Source organism: Schistocerca cancellata, unplaced genomic scaffold (assembly GCF_023864275.1).
Source record: "Schistocerca cancellata isolate TAMUIC-IGC-003103 unplaced genomic scaffold, iqSchCanc2.1 HiC_scaffold_823, whole genome shotgun sequence".
Classification (NCBI taxonomy): Eukaryota; Metazoa; Arthropoda; class Insecta; order Orthoptera; family Acrididae; genus Schistocerca; species Schistocerca cancellata.
This window is the reverse complement of record NW_026046834.1, coordinates 483,952-511,722: the sequence shown is the minus strand read 5'-3', so window position 1 is coordinate 511,722 and position 27,771 is coordinate 483,952. Positions and strand designations below refer to the sequence as shown.

The window sequence follows — 27,771 nt, the reverse complement described above, 5'->3', positions numbered from 1 at the left end:
TCATGCATGGTGTTCTGCAACTTCAAAAAATTGTATGAAATGTGTACTATTGCAACATTAATCCACCAGAGCTGCTTTTTATATTTTGTTCACTGCTACTGGTTTTGAGAGTTGGCTCATTCTCAGACATTACATTATACAAACTAAAATTCTATTTTTCAAATATTATCTGCTTTTGTTTTGGCATATTTGTGCTTGTAACCATGCACAAATGTGACAAAACAAAAGTAGATCATATCTGAAAAATAACATTTAAATTTGTATAAAGCACTGCTTGATAAGGAACCATTGCTCAAAACCAGTAGCAGTCAATAAAACACAAAAGAAGCAGCTCTGGTAGATTATTATTGCAAGAATATGCACTTCACACAAAATTGATTGTGTTGCCATCTCAACAAATGAAGCTTCTTAAAGGTAAACATAAAGTACCTAGGACATCTTTTGAGTAAGAATGGGCTTATCCCCAGGGTGGAGCACACAGACACCACTAAAAATCCGTCAGTGCTACAAAATGTGAAAAAATTGCAGACTTTTTTTGGCCAAAATTAACTACTATGATATATATCTATATTTGGCGTGTGTGTGTGGGGAGGGGGGAGGGGAAGGGGGGGGGGGAGGGCAGCTCAAAATATGTTTTGTAGTGACCTGAGTACAATAATGATATGTCATAATCGTAATTTATATCATGTTTGGCCCCAACTGCTTACTCTCTGAACAAACTCCACAAAAAAGGCATTCAGCAGGGGTGGTCAAACACATCCTGCAAATGGGCCTGCATCTTCAGTTGGAATCCCATCTGGGGACAAGGCATAATCATTGGCCACAGTAAGTGCCATGTTTTTGAGATGGCCGCTGAATATGATCAGCTGATCTAACAACAAAACAGCTTTGATACAAACCCCACTCCTGTTTAGGACTGTAAAAGACTTGGAAACCCATATTATGACCCCAGCTCCAGTCCCACTAGCTAGCATGGGTCAGCCTTGCCCCTATCCTCACCCTAGTCTCTGCACTGGCCATAGTGGCATTACACCATAGGGCCATGCAATCAGGAATGTTTTCTAAGGCCTATACAGAGTAGAGATACTCACCAATGAAGGTAGTTCCTGATCTGTCATCATAGCAACTCTAACTACTCACTCTGATGGAAACAAGCCCTAGCAATGCAGCACAATCTGTGTAGACTGACCAGCTGTACCACCACCATCCTCACTGCAGCTGACCTGTCCAGACACTGAATTCCCACTAGATCATGAGGCTGAGGGTCTGTGTCAGCCATACCATTCCCCAGTGGTCCTGGCAAAACCCCAGGCAACATCAATCCTATGTTCTAATTTAAGGGAGGAGTGATTTAATATCACATGACAGTTATATCTACTTAGATGAGATGGCAAGAAATATTATTTGTTTCAAAGCTAAAGACTTTCAAATGTTCTTTTGTGGGGCACTCAAGACAAAATCCCTGTTATAACTGGAGTCAAAGGGGCACATTTCTTAGGTCAGATTCTGGCCACAGACAGACAGTACTGAAAGAAATTTGAGCAGAACTGGGCCATAATATTTGTTAAAGTTTCCAGAAAAAGAAAATTAATTTGTTTGATCAGAATATTAGGGAGTTGGAAAACAAGGTTCATGAGCTTCTTGTATGCCTACAAGATGTCAAAAATTCTAAATTCTCTGAACACCAAGTATTCACAGGGATGGAGAAGTTCAATATCAGCATTTATAGACTAACATCCTTTTTGTGTAGAGTTATTATAAAAAAAGGAGGAGCTGCAACATATGTTAAAGTTGGACACAAAGTCGAAAATCTTGAAACAAATAATTTTTGTGTTGATCAGAATGTAGAAGCACGTGCTTGTGATTTGCTATTGCAGAATATCTCTCTGGTAATTGTAACAGTCTAGAGATCCCCTCTAGGAAACTTTCAGCTGTTTATATGAAATCTAGATGCATTGTCGAGCTACCTGTCAGACAAGAAGTACCAGTTAGTAGTTTGTGATGATTGCACTGCAGATTTCTCAAAAGATGTAGACCAGAAAAATGAACCGGAATTATTATTAGGGTGTTTCAATCTAATTCCAGTAGTCAATTTTCCAACTAGTTTTCAACAAGATAATAGGAAACTGATTGATAACATTTTTGTAGACAGTGCTCAGATTGAAACAGTTAATGTGTACCCATTTATTAATATACTATCTGATCATGATGCTGATGTAATGGAACTAAACAATACAGCAACTTAAAAATCTGAGGCAGGTTCATAAAAAGCAGTGAGGCTTATTTATGAGAACTGTACAATCTTTTAAGAGTAAGTTAAAAGAGGTGGTATGGGATAGGGTATACATATAAGAGATGCTAATGATAAATTCAATTTATTCCACAGTAAATTTGTGTAAATATTTGAAAGTTGCTTTTCTAAAACGTTACCAGAAGATTCATAAAAGAAACCATGCAATCCAAGGATAACTAAGGGAACTAAAAACTCATGTAAAGGGAAGAGGGAAATTTATATAAAGGCCAAAATAAGTCAAAATCTGACATTACCTGCATACTAGGGAAAAATATTATAATATTTTAAAGAAAGTCATTAAAACGTCAAGAAACCTGTGTCCTGATAGGAATTAACAAAGTAGATAATAAGGTTAAAACTATGTGGGATATTGTCAAATGGGAGGCAGAACAGCCAGTCAGTGTACAAGATACCATAACAATTACACTAAATGATAATGTTGTAACTGATAATTCAAAAGTAGCAAGCACTTGTAACAGTCACTTTTTTAAATGTAGCAGCAAAAATAGGATTAAATGGTTTACTTTAAGAAGCAAGAGAATATATTAAAAATATCATTCCACAAAACTTTAAGCAGCTAGAAGTAGCACCAACATCCTTCACAGAAATTAAGAGAAATACAAAAATTCTAAAAAACAAACATGCATGTGTCACTGATGGAACTTCATACTCTTGAATTATGAAGCAATAGCAACCAAACAAATAGAAATATGAAAAGAATGTCCAGAAAAAGTTGGCTTACAAATCTCTTTTCAGAAGTCTGAATTCTTCTACTCAAAATTAAACATACAAAAATTAGATGCAAAGTATGGCAAGATAAACAGAGTTACACATTTCAAATATCTATATGAAATTCTCAAATCTACAGGAGGAGAAAAGATCTCACAGAAAACTTGACTAAAAATATTAAGAGAGCTAACTGCAGAGTGTGAGACATATGTAAAAGAAATGCGTGTCTATTCAAACAAAGGTCACACACTGCAACACAGTCATCAAGCCTGAAATACTGTATGGAAGTGATTTCCCTTATGAAAAATTATGTGGGAAGCATACTGAAGGAAGAACGCAAAATCAGGAGGAAAATTCTCATCCCAAAGCTGACAGAAGAGGGGTACAGATTACATTCTAGGAAAACCACAGAGAAGATGTCAAACCTAGCAGTAGCAGCAGATGTCAGAAAAAGAAGGTTAAAGTTCTACAGGCACATTAGCAGGCTACCACCAACAAGATTCACCAACAGAATTCTGGCTTACATACATGGGGTCAAGTCAACAATACCAAGGATCACAGAAGTTAAACATCACTAGAAAAAGTGCAAATCAATACTATAGATATTGAAGACAGAAACATATACAGAGGTAAGATATGTAAGTTGAATGTTAGGTCAGAGAATGAAGTTCCAAAGAAACAAGGGACATAGTGGACAACAAATGAGACAAAATGCTTTGTGTGGCCCTACAGGGTTTCAACACAAATAATGCTTGATTTGGGGGGGGAAGGGGGAGGGTTGCGATACTGAGATCTTCCAAGGTTCTGTTTTTTATTTTATACTTCCTAAAACGCTATTTTAGTGCTTTTCTGAGCATTTTAAAAAGGTGAGTACAACATATGTTTTATATCACTTCAACCACAGTGAAAGTTCTTTTGTACCACAGTTCAAAATCTACAGTTCTGATTTTTTTCTTCAGAGGTACAAGTGTGTACAGTCAAAAATCCCGCACTGTGTGTGTGTGTGTGTGTGTGTGTGTGTGTGTGTGTGTGTGTGTGTGTGTGCGTGCGTGCATGTGTCTCCTGTGTCCACATATAATATTTTTAAGTGTAGTCGTAAGACAAGAAAATAATGTGTAGATTAAATTTAACACTAATTGTGTATGCATATCTTGTAAAGTGTAAACTGACTTTTTCCACATAATTATGGTAAAAGAATTGTCTAAATGATCTATGGAACATGTTACTAACTAACTAACTAACTAAGCATGATATGTGGGGCTTATGACACTTTGCACACAGAAAGAAGGCTGCTTCAAGCCTCTGATACACACTTAAGTCCTTGTGTATGAAGCTGTAAATATGTAAAATTAAGATATATGTATATAGCTTGGCTCTCATTTGTTCACATTATGGATTTCACTTTGGATTCTCAACTTCTGTTATGACCATTTAGCTTCTGCCTTTTTGCTATCAACTACCACTCATGTTGGTAGCGTGCTTTCCATAGTTCTGCTGTTCTGAGCCAAACTTGTGCATCACCACTGATACTTCAGTGCTTACAAACATAAATAGCTACGCTGTCTTCACCATGTTCTGAACTTTGTCACTGTTGAATATGATAGAAAAACCACTAAATTTACTAATCAATGACCATGTTTGGAATAGTTTTATAGAAATCCTCTGAGAATGTCTACATCTCTCTCTCTTTCTGTGCAAACAGGTCTCAGAAGGCCCCATGGTACAAACCTACTGCCATGCCATCCTAGGCCAATAGACATCACTGGATGTGGATCTGGAGGAGCATGTGTTCAGCAAACCATTTTCCTGGCCATTTTCAGTTTTAATGACCAGAGCTGCTTTCTCTTAATCAAGCAACACCTCAACTGGCTCACAGGGGCTGACTGCACCCCTCTCACCAACAGCGCTCAGCAGACCTGGCTGGTCACCCATCCAAGTGCTAGTCAAACCCAACAGCAGTTAACTTCAGTGACGTGACAGGAACCAGTATTACCACTGCAGCAAGGCCACTAATGAGAATGTATACAGGGTGTTACAAAAAGGTACTGCCAAACTTTCAGAAAACATTCCTCACACACAAATAAAGAAAAGATGTTATGTGGACATGTGTCCGGAAACGCTTAATTTCCATGTTAGAGCTCATTTTAGTTTCATTCCACCTATGCTCAATGGAGCACATTATCATGATTTCATACAGGATACTCTACTTGTGCCGCTAGAACATGTGCCTTTACAAGTACGACACGACATGTGGTTCACGCACGATGGAGCTCCTGCACATTTCAGTCGAAGTGTTCGTACGCTTCTCAACAACAGATTCGGTGACCGATGGATTGGTAGAGGCGGACCAATTCCATGGCCTCCACGCTCTCCTGACCACAACCCTCTTGACTTTCATTTATGGGGGCATTTGAAAGATCTTGTCTACACAACCCCGGTACCAAATGTAGAGACTCTTCGTGCTCGTATTGTGGATGGCTGTGATACAATACGCCATTCTCCAGGGCTGCATCAGCGCATCAGGGATTCCATGTGACGGAGGGTGGATGCATGTATCCTCGCTAATGGAGAACATTTTGAACATTTCCTGTAACAAAGTGTTTGAAGTCACCCTGGTACATTCTGTTGCTGTGTGTTTTCATTCCATGATTAATGTGATTTGAAGAGAAGTAATAAAATGAGCTCTAACATGGAAAGTAAGTGTTTCTGGAGACATGTCCACATAACATATTTTCTTTCTTTGTGTTTGAGGAATGTTTCCTGAAAGTTTGGCCGTACCTTTTTGTAACACCCTGTATATACCTTCTAGCAAATACTTACTACAAGTTCAAATGCCAGATAGATTGCAAATTGTCCAGGAAATTTGCAGTGGATATGCTTGCATACTGTTTCCTCAGCAAGAACTGAACAGAAGTTCATAACTTTCATAATGTTGAGCACCCTGAACTCAGTCAACAATGTCAACCAAGTATTGAATATTGCTTTTTACCACAATTGAACAAGTAAGTGTGTGACCTTCCTCCATGTGTTAAAGTTTTCTGTGTTCACTGTACTTTTCAAATTTGTCACTGCTAAGCACGAGGTCTGTTAAAAAAATTTCAGAACATTCGTAATTTCGCTCCAGTGGCGTGTTGGAGCAAAATGCGGTTGGCATCCCTGCACACACCTGTATTTGATGTGTAACCACCAGAAGTTTCATTGTTGTAAGTCAGTTATCATGCAGTGCTGTATTGAGCAGAATGTTGTGTCACACAGTTTGCGAATTTCGAGATGGCAGAGTTCGAGGAGCAATGCATCTGCAATAAATTTTCCGTGAAACTCAATTAAACTTTTACAAAGACACCCCAAACGATGCATGCAGGAAGCCTACATTGATGAGTGTTTAAGCCACACTTGGTGATAGGATTGGTTCACACAGTTTAAAAATGGCCAGACAGAAGTTAAAGATGACCCTTATTCAGGCTAGTTTTCTTTGACTTTGAAGGATTGGTTCATCACGAGTTCATGCCACAAGGACAAACTGTTAATCAATGATACTATTGGGAGGTGTTGTGATACCTACAAGAAAATGTGAAAAGGACATGGCCTGAAATATGGCAAGACAGTTCATGACTCTTCCATCATGATAATGCACCTGCACATTCATCCATGTTGGTGCATGACTATTGCATAAAAAAAATAAAAAATAAAAAAAAATCATGCTGCTGCCTCATACTACATATTCTCCAGACCTGGTCTCTGCAGATGTTTTTTTCTATTTCCAAAGCAGAAAACCCTATGCAGATGGCGCTTCACATGATCCAGCAAGAGGCGTACAAAGACCGCTTCTAAAAGTGAAAATGGCATTGGGAGTGGTGTACCAATTGTGGAGGAGAGTATTTCAAAGGAGACCATGCACAATAACTAAAAGGTAAGTGCAGAAAAATTTTGTGGACAAAGTCCCAGAATTTTTTGAACAGACCTTGTAAGATCAGTTTTCAATTGCCAAAATTATATATTTCTGCTTCACTGTTAGTGTGTAAGATAAATACTTGCCATTTTCAATGAAGTTCACAGTAACACAAGACATTTGTAGGTTATTTGCTTAGCTTTTCAAACTCTTGATTGATATGAAAAGCTAATTTCTTGACCATTTACCCATATGAATGGCTACCACTATACAGTGCCCAAGGATCAACTGGAACATCAAATTGTGAAATATATTGCTTAGCGTAAGTTGCATTCCCATCATCCTCCTGAACTCAGTCTCCACTAGCCCCTGTTCTATACTTGCCTCTATCCCATCTCCTATATCCACCTCATCCTCTCTCCTCATGCCACACCAGCTTCAGATAATCCTTGGTGCTTTTCTACTACATCTTAGTTCACATTCATGTTTGTTGCCTTGCCTGTAGACCTTCAGCCATTCCCCTGTACTGTTTCATTAAGTGAGGAGGTTCAGTGATAAGACACTGGACTCATATTTTGGAGGATGGCAATTAAATCTTCATTTGCACATCCAGATTTACTTACCAATCCTTGCCTAAGCTAAGCTTGTCCTCCATCTCTGACAAGATCATTGTCAGTAGGATTTTAAACCCTAATCCTCTTACTGTACTGTTTTATTATTCTTAGTACTCACCATAGCAACAATCACTATACATCCCACTAATCCTACAATTATTTAAATGTTCATTTAGTCTATTTATTAAGCTCCTTGATACATTGTGATGTTCTCATATTTAATTGCAGGCCTATATTAGCTTGGCTCTTTATTTTTTTATTTATTATTTATTGCTATTCTGCAAGCCCTTTCATTTCAAACCTGACAATTTTTTATGTGTTTGTCCAGCTAGAGACAACAATCTACTATTCATTGCATTTTCTCACAGTCACTGTTGTTGTCTGGCTGCTCCACAAAAAATCTGTTATGTCATGTAAAATCAGACAAATCTGACTGCTCATAAGTGTTACAGGGATTGGTAATACAGTATAAGAACTTAGATGAGAGAACAGTCTTAGTTGGCATTTGCTAGTATTATTTTTGTCATTAAGAACTTTGACAACTTTCAGTGTTTTTTACAACACTAAAAATATCATGAATCTTTACAGATATACATAACTTCTGACAGACTTCTATAGTCATAATTTATGAATAAGTGCAGGATAAACATTGTCACATAAATTTGTGTTAGGTAGTGTTTCATATATTTGAAGACCCATTGCTGAAAAACTCAAGTCAAGACATAACTGATAGATCTTCTACTAAATGTACTCACCAGATTAATGTAGGTTTGTTTCTTCCTACACTACAATGACGGGAATGAAAAAAAAAATCACATGTAAATAACAAAATAGAGGTAACAATAAGAAATTCTTTTGTTTAAAACATTAAAAAATACTCATTTTTACACAGTATGTAATACACAATTTTTAACATGTGTAGATTTTTTTTTTTTTTTTTTTTTTTTTGCATTTTTGTACTTAAAATGGCATCTCAATTATCCTCCTATTTGCTTCAACATAGAAACAACACAGCTGCAGCAAAAATATCAATGTGATATGTAACAACAAATGATACACTGAACAAAAACTGAGCTGACTCACAGAAATATAGAGTATGTTACAGTTTTAGAATCTGTATCTCAGTTTTGATGTGCTAGGAAGAATCATTTCATGACTGAAAGAAATCTGCATTTTAGTCTTATATACAATTTATTCAGCTGGATGTTTTTGACCCAAACAGCTGCTCCTCTTCTTGTACTTTTATACATTAACTGAACGAACTGTGATAACACCCATTACTTCTCCTCCACATTCTGATCTAGAACTATGGTTTCTTCCTCTTGTGCTGCCACTCTGGTGACTGGCAGCAAATTCAGATCCACTATGGCATCCAGAGTCCAAAGTAGCATCACTGTAGCAGGTCGAAGTTTGCTGTGTCTGTGACTCAGATTCTTCCTCAGTACTGGCATTTGCTTGATACAATCCTTCTATGAAGCTCCTACTACTGTTGATGTTGTTTGGATTATTTGACAGTCTCATGGAGCTATCCACATTAGTCACTGTAGGGACCAAAAAATTTAAACATCTGTCACTAGGAGATGATGATGATGGGGAGTTAAAGTTTGTGCAGTGGGATGCATTAAGTCTCCCTGTAGCGTTTACCACATTATTTCCATTAAAGGTGTCATGTACTGTAATAAAATTTTTGTGATGCCTATGAGTGTGTAAAAGCTGGGGTTTGGCTATTTGCAGTGGCTGTTCAGGGATTGTTTCATACTGTGCATCAGGAGCCAGAAAATGTTTATTTCTTTGTAGTAAGGGAAAGCTGTCTAGAGGCTCACTGTTAGCTTTATGAATACTGTTCCTTTGCTGATGTATGTGAAGTTTACTCAGCTGCAGCACTGCTGAGATGCAAGGAGTTTCATCCTGGTTGTTCTTGTTGCTCACTAATACTTCATCGTTGGGTATTCTTAGAACTGATGAGGGCTCTGGGCTTGTAATTGTATCTCCTATGACAACATCATTGTTACAGTATACTGAATTGTGACTGTAATTGGTTGTTGCTACAAAATTGTCACATTGTGGCAGAGAGTGTGTTACCTGACATGTATAACAATTTTCATTATTATCTGGTACATGAGAAGTAACACCAGCTTCACAGTCTGAAAGTGACATGGCTGACTGTTGGATATTTTGTGATGTGTCATATTCATCATGAGATTTTGGTTCAATATATTGCTTATTGCACAATAAATTATTATGATGTGATGCTTCCTGCTTGCCCACTGACAAATTATCTTTTGACAGGCTCCTCTGTCTTGTTAATATAAAATGAAAGCAACTGTTTGATAAAGTATGCTTCTGGTGATTAAAAATATCAGCTGTTGCATTTTTACATTCAGAATCAATAATTTCATGCTTGCACTTGTTATGATATTGATTAGCACTTTCTGATAACGCCAATTCATTTTCTGAAGTATTTTTTAAATTAACATGCTTTGTTGTGACACTGCTTCTTTGCTGTATGCCTGTTTGCTTCATATTAAGATGATGACTTTTATCTGATGTGGCAAAACACTGTGATACTTGGTGTAATACTTCTGGTTTGGGAACAATAGGCTCTTCTGCTGAAGAAGTTGTAACATTTTGTTTCTGTGGAGCTGAAGCTTCATCATAGAAAGATGAATCTGGCCCATCATTGTGAACAGACACATTACAGCAAGAAGAAACATCAGCAAAATAAACCTCAGATTCAGTTGGTTCATTTCCATTTCCATGTGGAGCTTCATGTACAGTAAAAGCTGAACTTGCCACACCTCGCATTTGTGGTGAGCAGTGATTTGGCAGTCTTCCATCATCCTCTGGCTCTGAATGACCATCAGTCGTTTCCAAACGATGTGGAGCCAATTTATCAGCAACATTAAAATCATTTAATGCTATTTTTTCAGACATACTTTGACTGCGGTATGCTTCTGTTATCTGACGTTGTTGACCAAATAATACTTGTATACTGTTTCGTGGGAAACTGGATGTTGTATTAATAGCAACAACATGAGTTGGAGATGTGTGCTGTTTCTTTTGATCAACAGAAAATGGTATGTTAGCAACTGATTTCACAGATGAAATATCTATCCTCTTCTTTGCTTTTCGTACTGGGAGTGTGTTACTTACTCTTTCTCTACTAACTGATGAATTTTTAGTATTTTCACTGCTACTGTCAGCTGAAGCAGGTAATTTTGATTCATCTGCATTTGTATAATTTTCAGTAAGCACATTTTTCCTAACTTCTTCCACATTTGTGTCATTGGAGCCTGCTGCCTGGAGCTGTGAATTGCCAAAGCAGTTCTGCTCTCCAAGAAACTGGCCTTGTACATGACAGTGTCTGTGAACATGACTGACACATGGTGGGCTCATAGAACTAGAATGTGGGAGCACACCAAGGATAGGTTCACGATGAGCTGGACTACTATGGTTTGAGTATGGCGGTGGTGGTCCCCACATGTAGTAACCTGGGCCATAACTCTCCACTTGCACAGATGCAACACCAACTCTCCTCTCTCCCTGGTTGTTATGCATGTCTGGATTTGGACGGCTGCTGAAACCATATTGACTGTCTGGACTGCTAGTGGTATTCCGGTAATTTTGACTGCTTTCTCTGAAAATTTAAATAAAAACAGAGTTAAATGAATTATATTTAAGCCAAATGAATTTTTATCATTCTCTTATTAATACCATATGAAATGTTCTGTTACTTCAGAAAAATCTCACGTTTGGATTATTCTAACATTTTACATACAAAAGATATGTAAAAATGAATGGTTGTGAATTATTCTACTTATATCACTGTTGTTGAGATGTAATCAAGTACTTCTATTGTTAGATAATCAATAATTGAATTGTAAGTTGCCTATGCTACTGCAATTATGAATGGATGCTGCTGAAAGGGTTTTTCTATTTAATAATTTCAGTGTGGACATGAGAAGGACTACGAGCAAACATTTTTTGTGCTCATACCAGATTAGTAGAATTCCAAAATAAGTGTTACTCTGCAGAACGGGATTTTCAAAACTACAAACCAAGTGGGGTGGCGCAATGGTTAGCACACTGGACCCGCATCTGGGAGGACGAAGGTTCAACCCCGCGTCCGGCCAGCCTGATTTAGGTTTTTATGATTTCCCTGAATCACTCCAGGCAAATGCCAGGATGGTTCCTTTGAAAGGGCATGGCTGAAATCCTTCCCTGTCCTTTCCTACTCCAATGAGACTGATGAACTCGCTGTTTGGTCTCCTTCCCCCAACAACCCCAACCCCCCTCAAAACAACATATAACAACCTGAAGACCACAGAGCTTCACTTGCTACTTTACGGATGATGTTCTCTTTCATAGAAATGAGTTTATTTGTTGATCTAACAGTGACAGATCAGTTTAAAAAGAGAAATCCTATTTGTTCTCAGTGAAATATATTTTCAAAATCACCAGTGACTGAAAATACTTTAGCACACATATATAATTTTACTTTATTAAAGCAGGAATTTTACAACCCGAAAACCTGAATTATTTATTTTGATGCCTTACATAACAGAAATTACCTGGTATTTTGGTTGGTTGTATTGCCTCGAGCCCAGGGCAAACGACACCAGCTCCAGCCAGATGTAGGCCTGTGTGTATTTGAATTCCCATCTTCACCTGGGTTTGGTGAATATAGGTTACCCACTCTGCGTGGTGTCCAGTATCTGCTAGGATTTCAAAAAACAGCGTAGATAGTGTGAAGTTAAAAGACTGGATTATTTATTCTGCATTTGAATGTAAGTGCAGAGAAAAAATGACAAGAGAAACTAGAGACAGGAAACAAATAAAAACGAGTTAAGTATCACAAGTAAAGTACCCAGTTCACTGCAAATAAATATTTTTATCTCAAATCACAATTGGGTCCAAATCTGCAGGCAGGTCATCAATGAAGTACAACACTTAACACTGAAAGCACATTTATAACTGAAACCAACATACAGTCAGAACAGAACTGCACTCCTGGATGAAGATTGCATCTCTTCATACAAACATCAAATACTTCAGAATGCTGCTCTTTATGCAACGATTAAATATTCCATAATATACAAACATTACAAACACAACATACTTCAAGAAAAGATAAATATTAAGTAACAGGCTTGAATTGGTGAACTGCAGCACATAAACCAGCAATGGTAACTATTATTTCACACTTCATGCACCACAGCTCATAGCATTGATCAGTCTCCTGGAGAAACAGCAACCCACTGTTTCAGATGTTGTCATTGGAGCCAACTATAGTGCTCTTGGCCTAAATCTTGTCAATGGTTCTCTATGTAGTGGCACTGGTGGGTCCTTGTGTTCTAGTCATGCTGTTATATTGTCTTCACTACTGTGAGCATAGAAGGTAGCCCATTCCATAGAAGCTTAGTGAGTCTCAACTGGGTCTCTATGCAGAGGACGTGAATAGTGTCTGTGTCCTTTTGTCGTCTTGATGAAGAATCATAATCCTTGACTTCATATGTGGCATCCAACGAGCAATGAAGGATACGATATGGCCAAAAGTAGCACTTTAGTAACTTTTGTGGAAGTCTTACTTTCTGCACTGGTGTAAAAATCCATACCCAGTCTCATGGGCTGCATCTCACTGGCTGGTGCTTTACATTATAGTACTCTCAGTCTTCCTCCTACATGCCTAGGTTCCTTAAACCAGCTATCTGCCTTGCTTCTTTGGTGCTGATGATAAGGTGTTTCACATATTCATCCTCAGTATTACCTGGTTAAAACAGGCACAGTGTATCCATTGTCATTTCGGCTTCACAACCATGGAGCAGAAAGAATGGTGTGAATCATGTAGTGTCTTGCTTTGCTGTGGTGTATGTTAATGTCAATACAGGAAGTACTGTATCCCTACCTCTCTATCTGACACCAAGATACACCAAGAGTGTACCAGCCAACATCTTATTAAAGCATTCTGTGAGATGTTGGAGTAACATTGAAATGCTTCAGGATAGCTGGCTGTAGAAGCTGGGATGATGAGCAACAATTTCTGCCCCAACAGATCATATTTCCTCTTATACAATGCTCTGTTTATTAATTGGAATTCTCCTTTGGTTGGTTCCTCCTTTTTCAAGGCTTCTGTGGTTTTCAGCACAGCTGGATCTTCCCTCTGTTGGGCAGCAGTACCATTTAATCCAGTGATGACTGAGATTCCATCCACACTTCTGTGTTCCAGCAAAGGATTCCTTGAAAGGCAGTCATGATCTTGTGTTTGCATCCATCTTTGTATACCACTGTATACACTGAAGCCTCAGTGTCCATCTCACCTGACAAACTGATGGATCATTTAGGTTAGTCAACCTGCCTAGAGAAAGGTGTGCATCACAAAGATGAATGGTTTACCAAATAAATAGAGCTGCAACTTGTTGTTACCCCACACAACTGCATGGTACTCTTTCTCAATTGTAAAATCATTTTGGATTTTAAGGGTAATCTGGAAATGTTAACTATCATTTTTTCAGCACCTTCCTGAATTTGCACTAGAACTGCACCTATTCACAACTGCTAGTGCCAATGTCAAGTTCCATCTTGGTGTTCTTGTCATACAATGCTAGGACTGGAGAAGGTGTTAGCACCTTCTTAAGGACAATGAAAGATGTTTCTCATACATTGTTCCAAGCAAATTTGGCATCTACCTTCAATAGCTCTTACAAGTGATGTGTCTTATTATGCAAATCAGTTATGAACTGCTAGTACTATGAGTACATACCGAGGAAACTTCTCACATCATGAGTGTGCTGAAGAGTCAGAAAACCTCCACCGCCGTTCTCTTGCTTCCCCAAGATTTTTATTTCTTGGGCAGTTAGGAAGTTAGGAGACATATTTTTGGATTCGTACAGAGGCCTGCAGCCTGAGTGCACTTTGACATGGTTGGCAGGCAGCTTAGATGTTCTTCAAATTTCTTGAAAAAACAACAATGTTGTCTAGATAGCAAAGACATATTTTCCAATTAAGGTATTAAAGAGGATGTCCACCATACATTCATAGGTGGTTGGAGCATTGCACATTTCAAATTGTATAACCTTAAACTCACAGAGTCTGTCATAAATTATAAAGACAGTCTTTTCTGAGTCAGCCTCATCAATGTCAGTTCTATAGCCTGCCTGCATGTCCATAGTTTGGAAATATTTTGCTTCTTTCAAGCAGTCTAGGGTGTCATCAATGCGTGACAATGAATAGATTTCTTTCTTCTTCATTTTGTTTAGTTGTCATAGTCGATTCAGAAATGTCATGTGCTATGCTTCTTTTTCACAAGGACCACAGGAGAAGACTAGTAGCCCTCTGGAGATTTAATGATGTCATCTTTTAGCATCTTCTACACTTGTTCCTGTATTATTCATTCAGCAGGCAGCACTCTATATGACCACTGGCTAATTGGTGTATGATCCCCAGTGCTGATAAAGTGTCATACCTTGGATGGCTTGGTCTACCTTTTCTGCACTCTGGATTTGAGAGCATCTGAAAATTTACACAGAATGGCTATCACTCACCAACATTGTTCCTCAGTCAGGCTATTTCCTATGGGCAGTTTGATTGAAGCTTTCTCCCCCTGCATTATCTCTAATGGTGGCAGAGAATGATTCTTTGTTGATGACACTAAGCTGTCCTTCATGGATTGATTTGGCTGTCCCTTCACACATACCTTTAGAGATGAGTTCTAGCTGCTTGTGGCAACTAGTGATTCACAGTTTTCCAAGACCACCTAACCTTGCTTATAATTGTCACTTTCTTTTGTGAGCCTGAGTAGCTTTGTGCAATTGACAAAAGCTTCACAGTTTAACTGAGCATCTCAAATGACCACTTGTCTAATTGATGATGGCTGGATAACGTCTTTAGGATAAACAGCTAGCTGTTTATCCTAGAGCAATTTTTGTTGCGTGTGCTTATTGGAATTCCTTCATCAGTTTGGAGCTCTGATCCTCCACAGTCTACGACTGCTTATGGTGCCTGCAAGAAGTCCCATCTGAGAATAACATTGTGACTACTTTCTATTGGAGTGACAAATTTAAATGGTTGTGTTCTGTCATTGATAATTATTCTTGCAATATGTTTTACTGTCAGCTGGACATATGTCTGCCCCTGGTAGCAGAGTGGTCAGCGTGACAGAATGTCAATCCTAAAGGCCTGGGTTCGATTCCAGGCTGGGTCAGAGATTTTCTCCGCTCAGGGACTGGGTGTTGTCCTAATCATCATCATTTCATCCTCATCGACATGCAAGTCACTGAAGTGGCGTCAAATCAAAAGACTTGCACCTGGCGAATGGTCTACCCGACGGGAGGCCCTAGTCGCATGACATTTACATTTATTTTTAGCTGGACATATTTCCCATTTGTGACCTTCAGCGCAATTGCTTTCATCTTCTTTAGCTACTGTGATAATTGCCTGACATTACAAGAAAAGAAGTTCCTGAATCTGCAGGTGCCTGGATAGGCTGGTCATCAGTGATGACATCAATGAGATTTCCTGACATCTTGGTGACTATTGTCCATGGAGGATTTGCGTCTCTGACAGTCTCCCTTCACAGGTGGTCACCTTACTTAGATTTCCTGAAGTTGGTGGCTATGCATGTGGCTGGTAGCTCTGTATGGCAATGGGAAAATGCTGCAATGTATTGGGAGTGACCACATCCAGGGCATGGCAATGGGCTTTGTCCCACAGGTCAACTATGACTGGCATGGAGAAGACTGTTGTGATGGTTGGTGTATTGCCATGTAATAGTGATAAAGCACTTGTCTTCCCTCTCTGCAGTAGTGGACAATGTGTCCAGCACATCCATGAGGAAAACATATTGACATGATGTCCTCTGTCCTCCAAATGTCTGTTCTTCCGTGGGATGCAGTACTTGTCAGTGGAGTTGGTCATATCTGCAGTGATCAGATGTTGCATTGTCATTTGATGGTTGTTGCATAAGTCTGAGTTGGTCAAGTCCATTCTTGGAGTGTTTGACTAGTGGCAGAGATTGATGCTAAAGATCAATACACCCTTCTTTAACATTCCCTTTTACCTCCTAATGCATGGGACCCACATGGATCACTGCTGTCTCTTGTTACTGTGACTGCATACACTACTGTATCCCTTGTCTTCCTATCTGGCATATGACAGAGGTGAATTCGTGGTGGTCTTCCACAACTGTCACAGAAACCACATTCTGCAACTGACCATATTTCTTTCATCCAGTTCTTCTTTGCAGCATTTTCTCAATTTGCTGGCACCACTTGGTGAATTCTTCTGTCGTGACATACTTTACCAGAAGATATTGGCAAATGTCTTCTGTGACTCCTTTCATCAAGTGTGAGATTTTGTTGACTTCTGTCATACTGGGGTTCATGATGGGGCATAGGGCCAAAATATCTATATGTATGAGCAGGTCATTTCCCCATTATGTTGGTCCTGTTCTTAAATTGTTCTTTTAATAATCAGACTTGTTGCAGATTGTTGCCAAATGTTTTCATCAGTTTGGCCTACCTTCAGCAAACAATGTCACGTTGAAACCATAATCAACTCCAAATATGAAGGCAGGATCATAAGAAAGATCAATACTTAGCATCACTTGACACCAGCTTATAGGCAGAACAGAACTAAACTCCTGGACAGAGAATGCAGCTGTTTATACAAACACTGAATATTCCCAAATGCTGGTATTTATACAAACACTGAATATTTCAAAATAAACAAACGTTACAAACATAACATATTTCAAGAACTGATAAACATTAAATGAGAAATAATTCCTGGTGATTGGATTTGAACTGGTGATCCTAAGCACACCAGTCAGTGATGCTAACAATTATGCCATACTGCATGCACCACAGCTCATGACAATATCGATGAGAAACAAAGCAAACAAAATGGAAAAGAACTGATGTAATCATGAGGGTAGTATTTAAGAATTTTGAGACTTACATATTTACATCCAGCATTTGTGTTTAACCAGTGCAACAGTAATTTAGTGTATCAATTGGTGATGTGAACTAAGTTCACTGCTTTGCAATTTACATATTCAGATTCAAGGCCATGTTCAAAGTTTGTAGCTTCACAAACTAATGGTGCATAGAAACTCCACACAACATAACTGATATGCCTGGGAAAATGCCGGTGCCTAAAATGATTACTAAATTATCTTATATCTTAATCAGGATTGTCTACTGAACTGAGGAAAATGTGTAAAACCATTTTATATGCATGTCTGTCCACAGAATTTATTTTACTAAACAGAAAGAAAAGAAAGAAGCAAAAATAATAAACAATAATTAAGAAAGAGTTTTTGATTTTAACACAAAGTATTGAAAATATAATCAGTACCAAGGAACAACATTAATCTCAAGCAACATTAGATGATTTTTTAAAAAAAATAGTAAGATGTTCTTCAGAATGAGATTGCTGGTTGGAAATTCCATACAGGCAAGAAAAGGAAAATAAATCTCTGTTTGCAGCAAAGAAAATACGTGGCTTATTCATTTTCAAAGTAATGAAATGCAATAGCTTCTTCTATAAGAAATTGTGCTTCTCATCACTGATACATATGTGGGAAAATTAAAGAGATGTGCTTTTGTGTTTCTGTTCATTATAAGTGACTGCAGGAAATGAAGAACTTTTGTCTCTTTTTCTTTGGATGTCCGAAGGCAGACATAATGATGAGAAGTTCTCATGGTTACAGTACTTAAGGGATCTGATAGGAAGAATCACCAAAGATGCTGAAGATCTTAAGCACCTCAGCTATAGATTTTGGATGATGATACCATTCATTTGCTTCAGCTTTAGAATTATTCTATGCAGTTGCAGTTAAATTCTGCATTTACATTATACAGAGCTGTGAGACCTACATTCCCATGTGGGAATGAGGCTACCTATGGCTGCTTCCAGTCCACATTCTGTGGCTGGGCAGCCTCCACTAGGAATCTGGTGGTAGCACCTTGTGGTGTGTTATGTCTATAGACGTTTTGCTGTTCCATGATCATCTACATTCCAAACTGTACATCATTAAATGAATCGCCCATAAACACTTAAACCATTTGATATGTATGCCATGCAGGGCCCAATGGTAGGTGGCATAAGGAAAATATCACCCACAACCCAGAGTTGGAGCTGACTTCTAACCACTCTATTGAAGAGGCCCAAAAAAATTTAGGTTTAGCATTTTAAACTCTATTTTATAGAATTTTAAATAAACTCCACAACTAAATGGGTATATTCACTGATAAATCTAAACAGATGGGTTTTCATAGCTGCATTGTAACTTCTCCTGAGAATGTTCTTAAAATGTGTTTATGAAATTGGTGTACTCTGTCTCATGCATAGTTACATATAACCTCGAGGAACTGGAACAGATGATGTGTATTTGTAAAGCAAAATGTTTCACATGCTTTAAATTTCTGAATCCATTGTATATGTTACACAGTCCAGACAATACTGGTCAACATATACAGCTACAAAGTATTTGAATGAGGTGTTATTCCACTGGGTCAGAACACATGAGAATTCTGGGAAAAGAAGTGGCTGATATGACAGACAAGGAAGCATGTACTGAAAATACCATTGATTCACTGTGCTGTTGCCAAACAGACTATCACCTCAATGTTGATGTTCAGAGTCATATATCAGTGTAAATTCCATTCTAATGTAGAGGTTGTCAATCTCACCAAAGTTATTATCCGCGTACTCATGTGTAGCACAGGAACTGAAAGTGAGATTTGCAAAGCAAAATGAGAAACACTGAACTGTTTCCAAACATTCCTTTATAGAAAATATAATGTAATTGGATGGATAAAGAAGCAACTCACCAAGTGGACTGGCAGCAGGAAAACACACTTATCAATGGTATTGCAATTTGCAAGCTTTTGGAGCCAGTGGCTCCTTCATCTGGCAGAAGGGTTGAAGGGGAAGGAAGACTTCTTCTGCCAGAAGAAGGAGCCACTAGCTTTGGAAGCTTGCTAACTCTGAATACATTTTATACATGTGTTCTGCTGCTGCCACTTGTTGAGTCGATTTTATATCTATCCAATTACATTATATTTTGAAAAGTTGATTATTTTCATTGATATACACTACTGGCCATTAAATATGCTACACCACGAAGATGACGTGCTACAGATGCAAAATTTAACTGACAGGAAGAAGATGCTCTGATATGCAAATGATTAGCTTTTCAGAGCATTCACACAAGGTTGGTGCCGGTGGCGACACCTACAACGTGCTGACATGAGGAAAGTTTCCAACCAATTTCTCATACACAAACAGTAGTTGACCAACGTTGCCTGGTGAAACATTGTAGTGATGCGTTGTGTAAGGAGGAGAAATGCGTACCATCACATTTCTGACTTTGATAAAGGTTGGATTGTACCCTATCGTGATTGCAGTTTATCGTATCGTGATATTGCTGCTCGCGTTGGTCGAGATCCAATGCCTGTTAGTAGAATATGGAATCAGTGGGTTCAGGAGGGTAATATTGAATTCCATGCTGGATCCCAACGGCCTCGTATCACTAGCAGTTGAGATGACAGGCATCTTATCTGCATGGCTGTAATGGATCATGCAGCCACGTCTTGATCCCTGAGTCAACAGATGGGGACGTTTGCAAGACAACAACCATCTGCACGAACAGCTAGATGACGTTTGCAGCAGGATGGACTATCAGCTCGGAGACCACGGTTACCCTTGACGCTGCATCACAGACAGGAGTGCCTGTGATGGTGTTCTCAATGATGAACCTGGGTGCACGAATGGCAAAATGACATTCATCTTCACCATACTGGTGTATCACCCAGCTTGATGGTATGGGGTGCCAATGGTTACACGTCTCGGTCACCTCTTGTTCGCATTGATGGCACTTTGAACAGTGGACGTTACATTTCAGATGTGTTACGACCCGTGGCTCTACCCTTCATTCGATCCCTGCGAAACCCTACATTTCAGCAGGATAATGCACGACCACATGTTGCAGGTTCTGTACGGGCCTATCTGGATACAGAAAAAGTTCCTCTGCTGCCCTGGCCAGCACATTCTCCAGATCTCTCACCAATTGAAAACGTCTGGTCAATGGTGGCCAAGCAACGGGCTCGTCACAATACGCCAGTCACTACTCTTGATGAAGTGTGGTAACTTGTTGTGGGTGGTAATGTCCATATCTCAGCCATGACTGCAGTCTCAGGCAACTGAAACCACACTGTGAGCAGTGGCACCAGTGCACGATGGGAGTGACGACTGGGTGGGGGTAAGGAGGAGGCTGCGGCAGGGAGGGAGACAGATAGTATGGTGGGGATGGCGGACAGTGAAATGCTACAGGTTAGGCAGTGGGCAGGGAGAGGTGGGGAGGGAGGAGAGAGGAGTAGTGGAAAAGGAGAGGAATAAAGAGAAAAAGAGAAATAATTATTGTCAACAATAGCGGGCAGAGATTAATGGAAACTGATGTCAGAAGGGTTATGTGATAAGAGGAGGTGTTGCACAGATATCACCCAGCTGTGTAGTTCACAAAAACTGGTGGTGGAGGGATGGCTCCAGATGACCCAGATTTGAAGCAGCCATTGAACTCAGGCATGTTGTGCTCAGCTGAATGTTGTGCCATTGGGTGGTCAATGTCATTCTGGTGGACAGCTGCTTGGTTGACATACAGTCCCTGGCCAAATTATTAGACGAACTGCACATTTTTAATGTTGTTTGTAATAATTACATGTTGTGTACTATATTTAATGCTATTAATCAGAAAAATTATGACAGCTATTCAGGGAACTTATTACATTGTTGAATTTTGTATCTATTGTTGCTTCATGACATTGGATTGTTGACTTATTGTATTAATATGCAGAGTACAGCATACAGGAAAGGACCTGTTCAATAGTGTTCTCGCATGTAACTGGTGTAATATTTTGCTCACTTTTATTATCAATTTTGTAATATCGACATCACAATTGATTGTTTAACAAACAGATATTACTAACTGTGACCTTTAAAAATGGGTAAAAGAGTCACCACATAAAAAAGCGGAGGTCAAAGCCTTCATTAACACAAAAATGTATTCCAGTCATGAAATTTCACAAAGGTTGGAAACATCAGAAGCTAGTGTGAGGCGTATAAAGAAGAAAATTGATTCAGGTGAAGAACTGAGCCCCAAAAGGAAGAACAAATGTTGAAGAAAACCAATTTTCACTCCAAGGTCAGAAAGTTTTCTCAAAATAATTTGCCTAGAAAACAAATTTGAAACAATGAAACAGATAAAATCTCCAGAATGAGATTTTCACTATGCAGTGGAGTGTGCGCTGATATGAAACTTCCTGGTAGATTAAAACTGTGTGCTGGCTGATGACTCGAACTCAGGATCTTTGCCTTTCGCAAGCAAGTGCTCTACCATCTTACCTACCCAAGCACAACTCATGACCTGTCCGCACAGCTTTAATTCTGCCAGTACCTCATCTCCTAGCTTCCAAACTTCACAGAAGCTCTTCTGCGTACCATGCAGAACTATCATTCCTGGAAGAAAGGATATTGCGGAGACATGACTTAGCCACAGCCTAGGGGTTGTTTCCAGAATGAGATTTTCACTCTGCAGTGGAGTGTGCACTGATATGAAATTTCCTGGCAGACGAGGTACTGGCAGAATTGAAGCTGTGAGGACGGGTCGTGAGTCTTGCTTGGGTAGCTCAGAATGTAGAGCACTTGCCCGCGAAAGGCAAAGGTCCCGAGTTTGAGTCACGGTCGGGCACACAGTTTTAATCTGCCATGAAGTCTCATATCAGCGCACACTCTACTGCAGAGTGAAAATCTCATTTTGGAGACATCCTCCAGACTGTGACTGAGCAATGTCTCTGCAATATCCTTTCTCCCAGAAGTGTTAGTTCCACAAGATTCACAGAAGAGCTTCTGTGAAGTTTGAAGGGTTGGAGATGAGGTACTGGCAGAATTGAAGCTGTTAGGGTGGGACATGAGTCTGCTTGGGTAGCTCAGGTGGTAGAGCACTTGCCTGCAAAAGGCAAAAGTCCTGAGTTTGAGTCTCGATCCAGCACATGGTTTTAATCTACCAGGAAGTTTCAGATAAAATCTCAACTGGAAGAAGCTAATGTGAATGCATCTGATGCACTGTTCGCAGAAAGTTGAAGGATATTGATTTCAAGGCCTGCCAACCCACTAGAAAACCAATGTTAACAGCCACAATGAAAGTAAAGCCTCTGAAGTAGATTAAACAGTGGTGTGATAAGGATGTGAATTTCTGAAGATCGGTAATTTAACTTTAAAATTATTATTTACAATATGATACAACCTATGTACATTTATTCATAGTAGATTAATTATGTTTCTTGATTTTTACAGGTATGCTTCAGCGATGAAAACACATTTGAAATTTTAACTAACAAATGTCAGTATGTGCACCATCGAACAGGAGAAAAATTTCATCCCAACTGCATTATTCACACCATAAAACACGCAACTAAGTTGATAATTTGGTCTGTCATCTTTGGCAAGGGAACAGGATGTCTTTACATGGTTAAAGGCATAATGAGGCAAGACCAGTTCAAGGAAGTCCTTCAAAAACAAAAACAGGTAATACCACAGCTCAGAGAATGGTCCCCGAATGGGGAACCATTTATTTTTATGCAGAATGGTGCTCCCTGTCACACAGCCAGGTCAATCAAATCCTTTCTGAAGGAACAAAATATCCCTCTGTTAGACTGGCCAGGTAATAGTTCCAACATGAACCCCATAGAAAAAAAAGTATGGGAACTAATGAAGAGGGAGGTGGCAAAAGATGTCATCACAACAAAAACACAGCTCTTTGAGAAGATCATCAATGTGTGGTATCATTATCAGGAAACTGTACAGTCCTGCATTGACAGCATGCCATGTCATATTAAGGCTCTCATAGCTCCAAAAGTTGGCTCAACTAGATATTAAAATTAATGTTTTCACTTTCACAATATTTTAATTTTTGTTATAATTATTGAAATAAAATATTTTCAACAAATGCTATGTTTTATTTATTTGTTATATCACCTTAGTTATGAAGTAGACAACTCATAATCATTTTATCACAGTTTATGTATTAAAAACAAACAAATTTTGTTAGACATAAATAAAAAATTTACTTAAAAACTGTAGTGCATCTAATAAATTGGCCAAGGACTGTATTGACATAAAATGCTGTGCACTGATTGCAGCAGAGTTGGTGTATGACACGGCTGCTTTCACAGATGGTCCTGCCTCTGATGGGATAGGATAACCCTGTGACAGTACTGGAACTGGATGTGCTGAGTCGGTGGATTGGGCAGGTCTCACACCTGGGCCTTCCACAGGGGTATGATGCCTGTGGCAATGGGATGGGAGTAGGAATGACATAGGGTTGGTCCAGGATGTTGTGTAGTTTGGATGGGCAATGGAGTATGACTTTAGGAGAGTGGGAAGAATCTTGGATAAGATGCCCTCATTTTAGGGCATTCTGATAAAGTCCTGGCAAAAATTATGCTTCAGTTGTTTCAGTCCAGGGTGATAATGGGTCATGAGGGGGCACATTTTTGTGGTTGATTCTCGGAGGTGGTGGAGGCATTAGGTGTGTGTGAGGATATGGCATGGGAAATCTGGTTGTGGAGTAAGTTTGGGGAGTAGTGCCTGCCTGTGAAGGCCCTCATGAGATCTTAAGCATACTGGGCAAGGAAGTTCTCATCAGTGCAGATATGCTGTCCATGGCTGTGTGGGAGTGATTTTTTGGTCTGCAAGGAGTGACAGCTGCTGAAATGCAGGTACTGTCCCTACACCCTCTACCTAATGGTTTCTCCTTCCTCCCTCCTGTCATTTTGCTTGGGACAGGCAGGTATGGCTGAGGGGCCACATCAAGGTAACATGAGAGTTACCTGGGACAATCTGCAGCAAGCAGATGTGTCTCAGCCTGGATAGCACTTCACTGAGTGGGATGCATTGTATCTGGCTTTATGTTAGAATAAGCTACTTTGGAGACTGCAGTTAGCAGATTTATGTCTCATCCTGATAAGTATTGCAGTGAGCAGCAAGCATTGTTATCTTGCCATGTGTTAGAGTAACAGGTAGCCTGGAGACTTCGTCACAGGTGGAAGTATGTCTCAGTCAAGTCAAGAGCAACAGTGAGTGCACATCTTGTGTATTATGAGAATAAACATATTTTTATATCAAGGGTTGTGTTCTGGTAATTCATTTTACTGAAAATAAGGGGCGACAGTGAATTCTCTTGTACAATACACTTACAAAGTAAATGGACCACTGCAGAACCAGAGACCTGCAAGTGAATTGCATACACATTGATTTTTCATTCTCCTGACATATGTGAAATTTGGCATCTAGAACATTTTCCATTTCCACTCTTTAGTTGTACCAAAATATACTGAACAGCTGATGATGGTGTTTCAGTTAGAATTGAAACCTTTTCATTTCTTTTTCCATTTGCCTGTGAATTTATAATCTATATTCAGTTACAAATGAATCACATTTGACCCTAACGGTCAGTTTATATGCTTAGGGATTGGCAGTTTTATATAAAGGCAGAACTACTATACATTGTCAATCATATTACATTTATCACCACCTAGATGTGATGTTAAGAAACATAGTTCATGATGAAGGTTATTTGATGCCCACTGGTCAAGTAGGTACATAAGGGAATGGACAGGGTATTCGTATGAATTTCACTCACTGCTATATGTTACATATCTTTATTGCTGATGATAAATGACATTTTTCAGTTTTTGTTAGTAACTTAAATGTAACTTAATATATTTTACAATTTAACAAAGTAATTATCCATGTTAAAGTTGTTGGCAACATTCCCTCATGCCACTGTGAAAGGGGAATATTGTATTGGTATATTTTAAGAGTTGTAGGTGTAATCTTTATGTAGATGGTTTTGTTATTTCTGTATACTTTTAATAATATTTTATTCTAACACATAAATTCAATTAAAGGTTTGTTACCTCTCATCCATAACCTCCCAAGGGAATCCTTCATGTGGAAGTGGGTAGCGGCAATCATCGCAGCAGTTGCAGTGGCGTGCTGTGTGCTGTTGTCGATACATATAACGACACCTCATCTCCAATTGTTCCCAGTACATTTTCTTTTTTTCATGACTGAAAAATTAAAACAAACTCCAATAAATGTTAAGTTAGAATTGTAACTTTTTCATTTCTTTTTCTATTTGCCTATAAATTTATAATCCAGATTCAGTTACAAATGAGCCACATTTGACCCTAACTGTCAGTTTATATGCTTTGCTAAGTGAAGTTTGTGAACTGCTTGCATAGCTCTGTGATGAAAATATTTTGTTAGAGGGCTAGCAGCACCATCATGAATAGCTTTTGAGAAAACTGCAGGGCACCATGTCCACAGTTTATGTTGCCTACACTAATACATTATGACCTACCACCATACTACAGAGGGACAACTCACCATTCAAATTAACCAGGAGGCAACAAGAGTCATGTATACCACACTGTTTTGTTGAATTCTGCTGTATATAGATTACTGAAGGAGACAGATGGACTTTAACCATGCTAAAAATGGTGCATGAACAGAAAAAATTTGATCCAATGAAGCCATATGGTCCCGGCAACTTTTTTCAAGTCTCAAATATCTATGAAGCAATGAATGAAAAACAGTTTTATTTGATTAAAGCACCTATGATTGGATTTCAGACAGGATTCTCCATTTTATTTGATGCTGAGGTATTATTCCAATACAGCGGGAGAGACTCTACAATGTTGTTCAAGTTTTGGGGGGAATACCAAGTGGGCTGAGGTGTGAATGGGAATTTGGATTGAGGAGGGAGGTGTGCTAGGTTGTCCATGCTGTTGTGCAAAGCCACTGCACCAGTGTGGCATAGTGGTTGTGCATCTGCTGAGTGAGTAGAGACCCAGGTTTGAACCCTGGCCTTGGTACAAATTCTCATTCACCACTTCAATGTCCATACACACAGAAAAAAGATTTGAATTAGCTCTATGGTATTGAAACTGGGATGAGTTGACTGATGACTTTTCCAAATAATCATATTTTCCACTTTATGAGATGGATGTTGATTTTTTGTGCTTTTATGACAGTAACTGAGATACATGAAATTTTGAATGAATTAAAAAAAATGTGTTGGTGGTTTGATGGCATATGTTTGTGGTTTATTTCTAATCACCATGACAACCAGAAAATAAGTATTTTTTTAATGTGGTTAACTTCATTTCTTGACAATGGGTGGCCACAATGGAGTGAGTGGTTTCCATCCATCTGCAATTCAATGTTCTCCTAGTATGGCCCATTTTTAATAATAGTCATGCCTGATGGTTTAATGGTGAAGCACATATCTGGAAACTGAAAGGTTGCAGGATCAAATCTTGGCCAGACCACAAAGTATTTCCATCTGCCTTTAAGTATCCTTCACCTCTCAATGATGTGAAGATTCACCAGGACTGACAGGTGGTTTGGATTCCACATTAAACTGTACTTCAGCTTTCCCTGGTATGATTACTAGGGTAGGTTAGGGACATGTAAGTTTCTGAAGAGGCATCCAATTGAAAGACTCACACCAAACCTTTGAGCCGCATGGACTCAGTATTATTGTCTCTGATGATTTTGTTGTTGGTTGGTTGGTCAGTTTAAAGGCAGGGGGAGGGACCAAACTGCTTGGTCATTGGTACCATATCATTGTTAATGGGATGTTAAACCCTATACTTCCTATCTTTCATCCTAAATGAGGTATAAATGAAGCCATGCTACAAAGAAAAAGAAAGGAAGATTAGAGTTTAACATCCCATCAATGATGAAGTTCTATTTCAATGCTTGTTTTCAAAAATTCTTTTTCATGTGTATTCTGATTTCACATCTTCTAAGTTCTGAGGACTTTTGCCTTATAGGCCTTTTTCATTCTACAGAAGAGGAAAAGGTCACACAGGAGTTTGGACCTGCTGAGTAAGGTGGGTGCAAAATCTTGGGTATTTCATTATCTTGGGTATTTCATTTCGGCCATGAACTGCCTAATACTTCATGACATAGGATCAAGAACATTGTCATTTTGGAGGAACCTTGGATCACTATAATGTGGACAATTTTTTTGCTGTATTGGCTCAAGCAGTCATTTTAGTATTTGAAGGTATGCACATTGGACAAAAACTAGTCACTCTCAGAAGGTGTTATACTAATACTGGGTAACATAGTCTCTGATCTTGCTAATGGCCTCAAAAAGTGAGGAAGAGAGTCCACAA

General features: G+C 38.9%; 1 protein-coding gene across 1 annotated transcript in view; it reads right to left on the bottom strand.

Moving 5' to 3' along the window:
• Nucleotides 1–8,767: 8,767 nt before the first annotated feature.
• LOC126143530 (uncharacterized) overlaps nt 8,768–27,771 on the bottom strand; it is an 82,422-nt gene continuing 63,418 nt past the window's right edge. Inside the window, exons 6-8 of the mRNA XM_049915436.1 lie at nt 25,501–25,653; nt 12,097–12,240; nt 8,768–11,162 (exon numbers count right to left, since the gene is read on the bottom strand). Of these exons, the coding sequence (XP_049771393.1) occupies nt 8,768–11,162; nt 12,097–12,240; nt 25,501–25,653 (2,692 nt within the window). The remainder of the gene's footprint in view (nt 11,163–12,096; nt 12,241–25,500; nt 25,654–27,771) is intronic.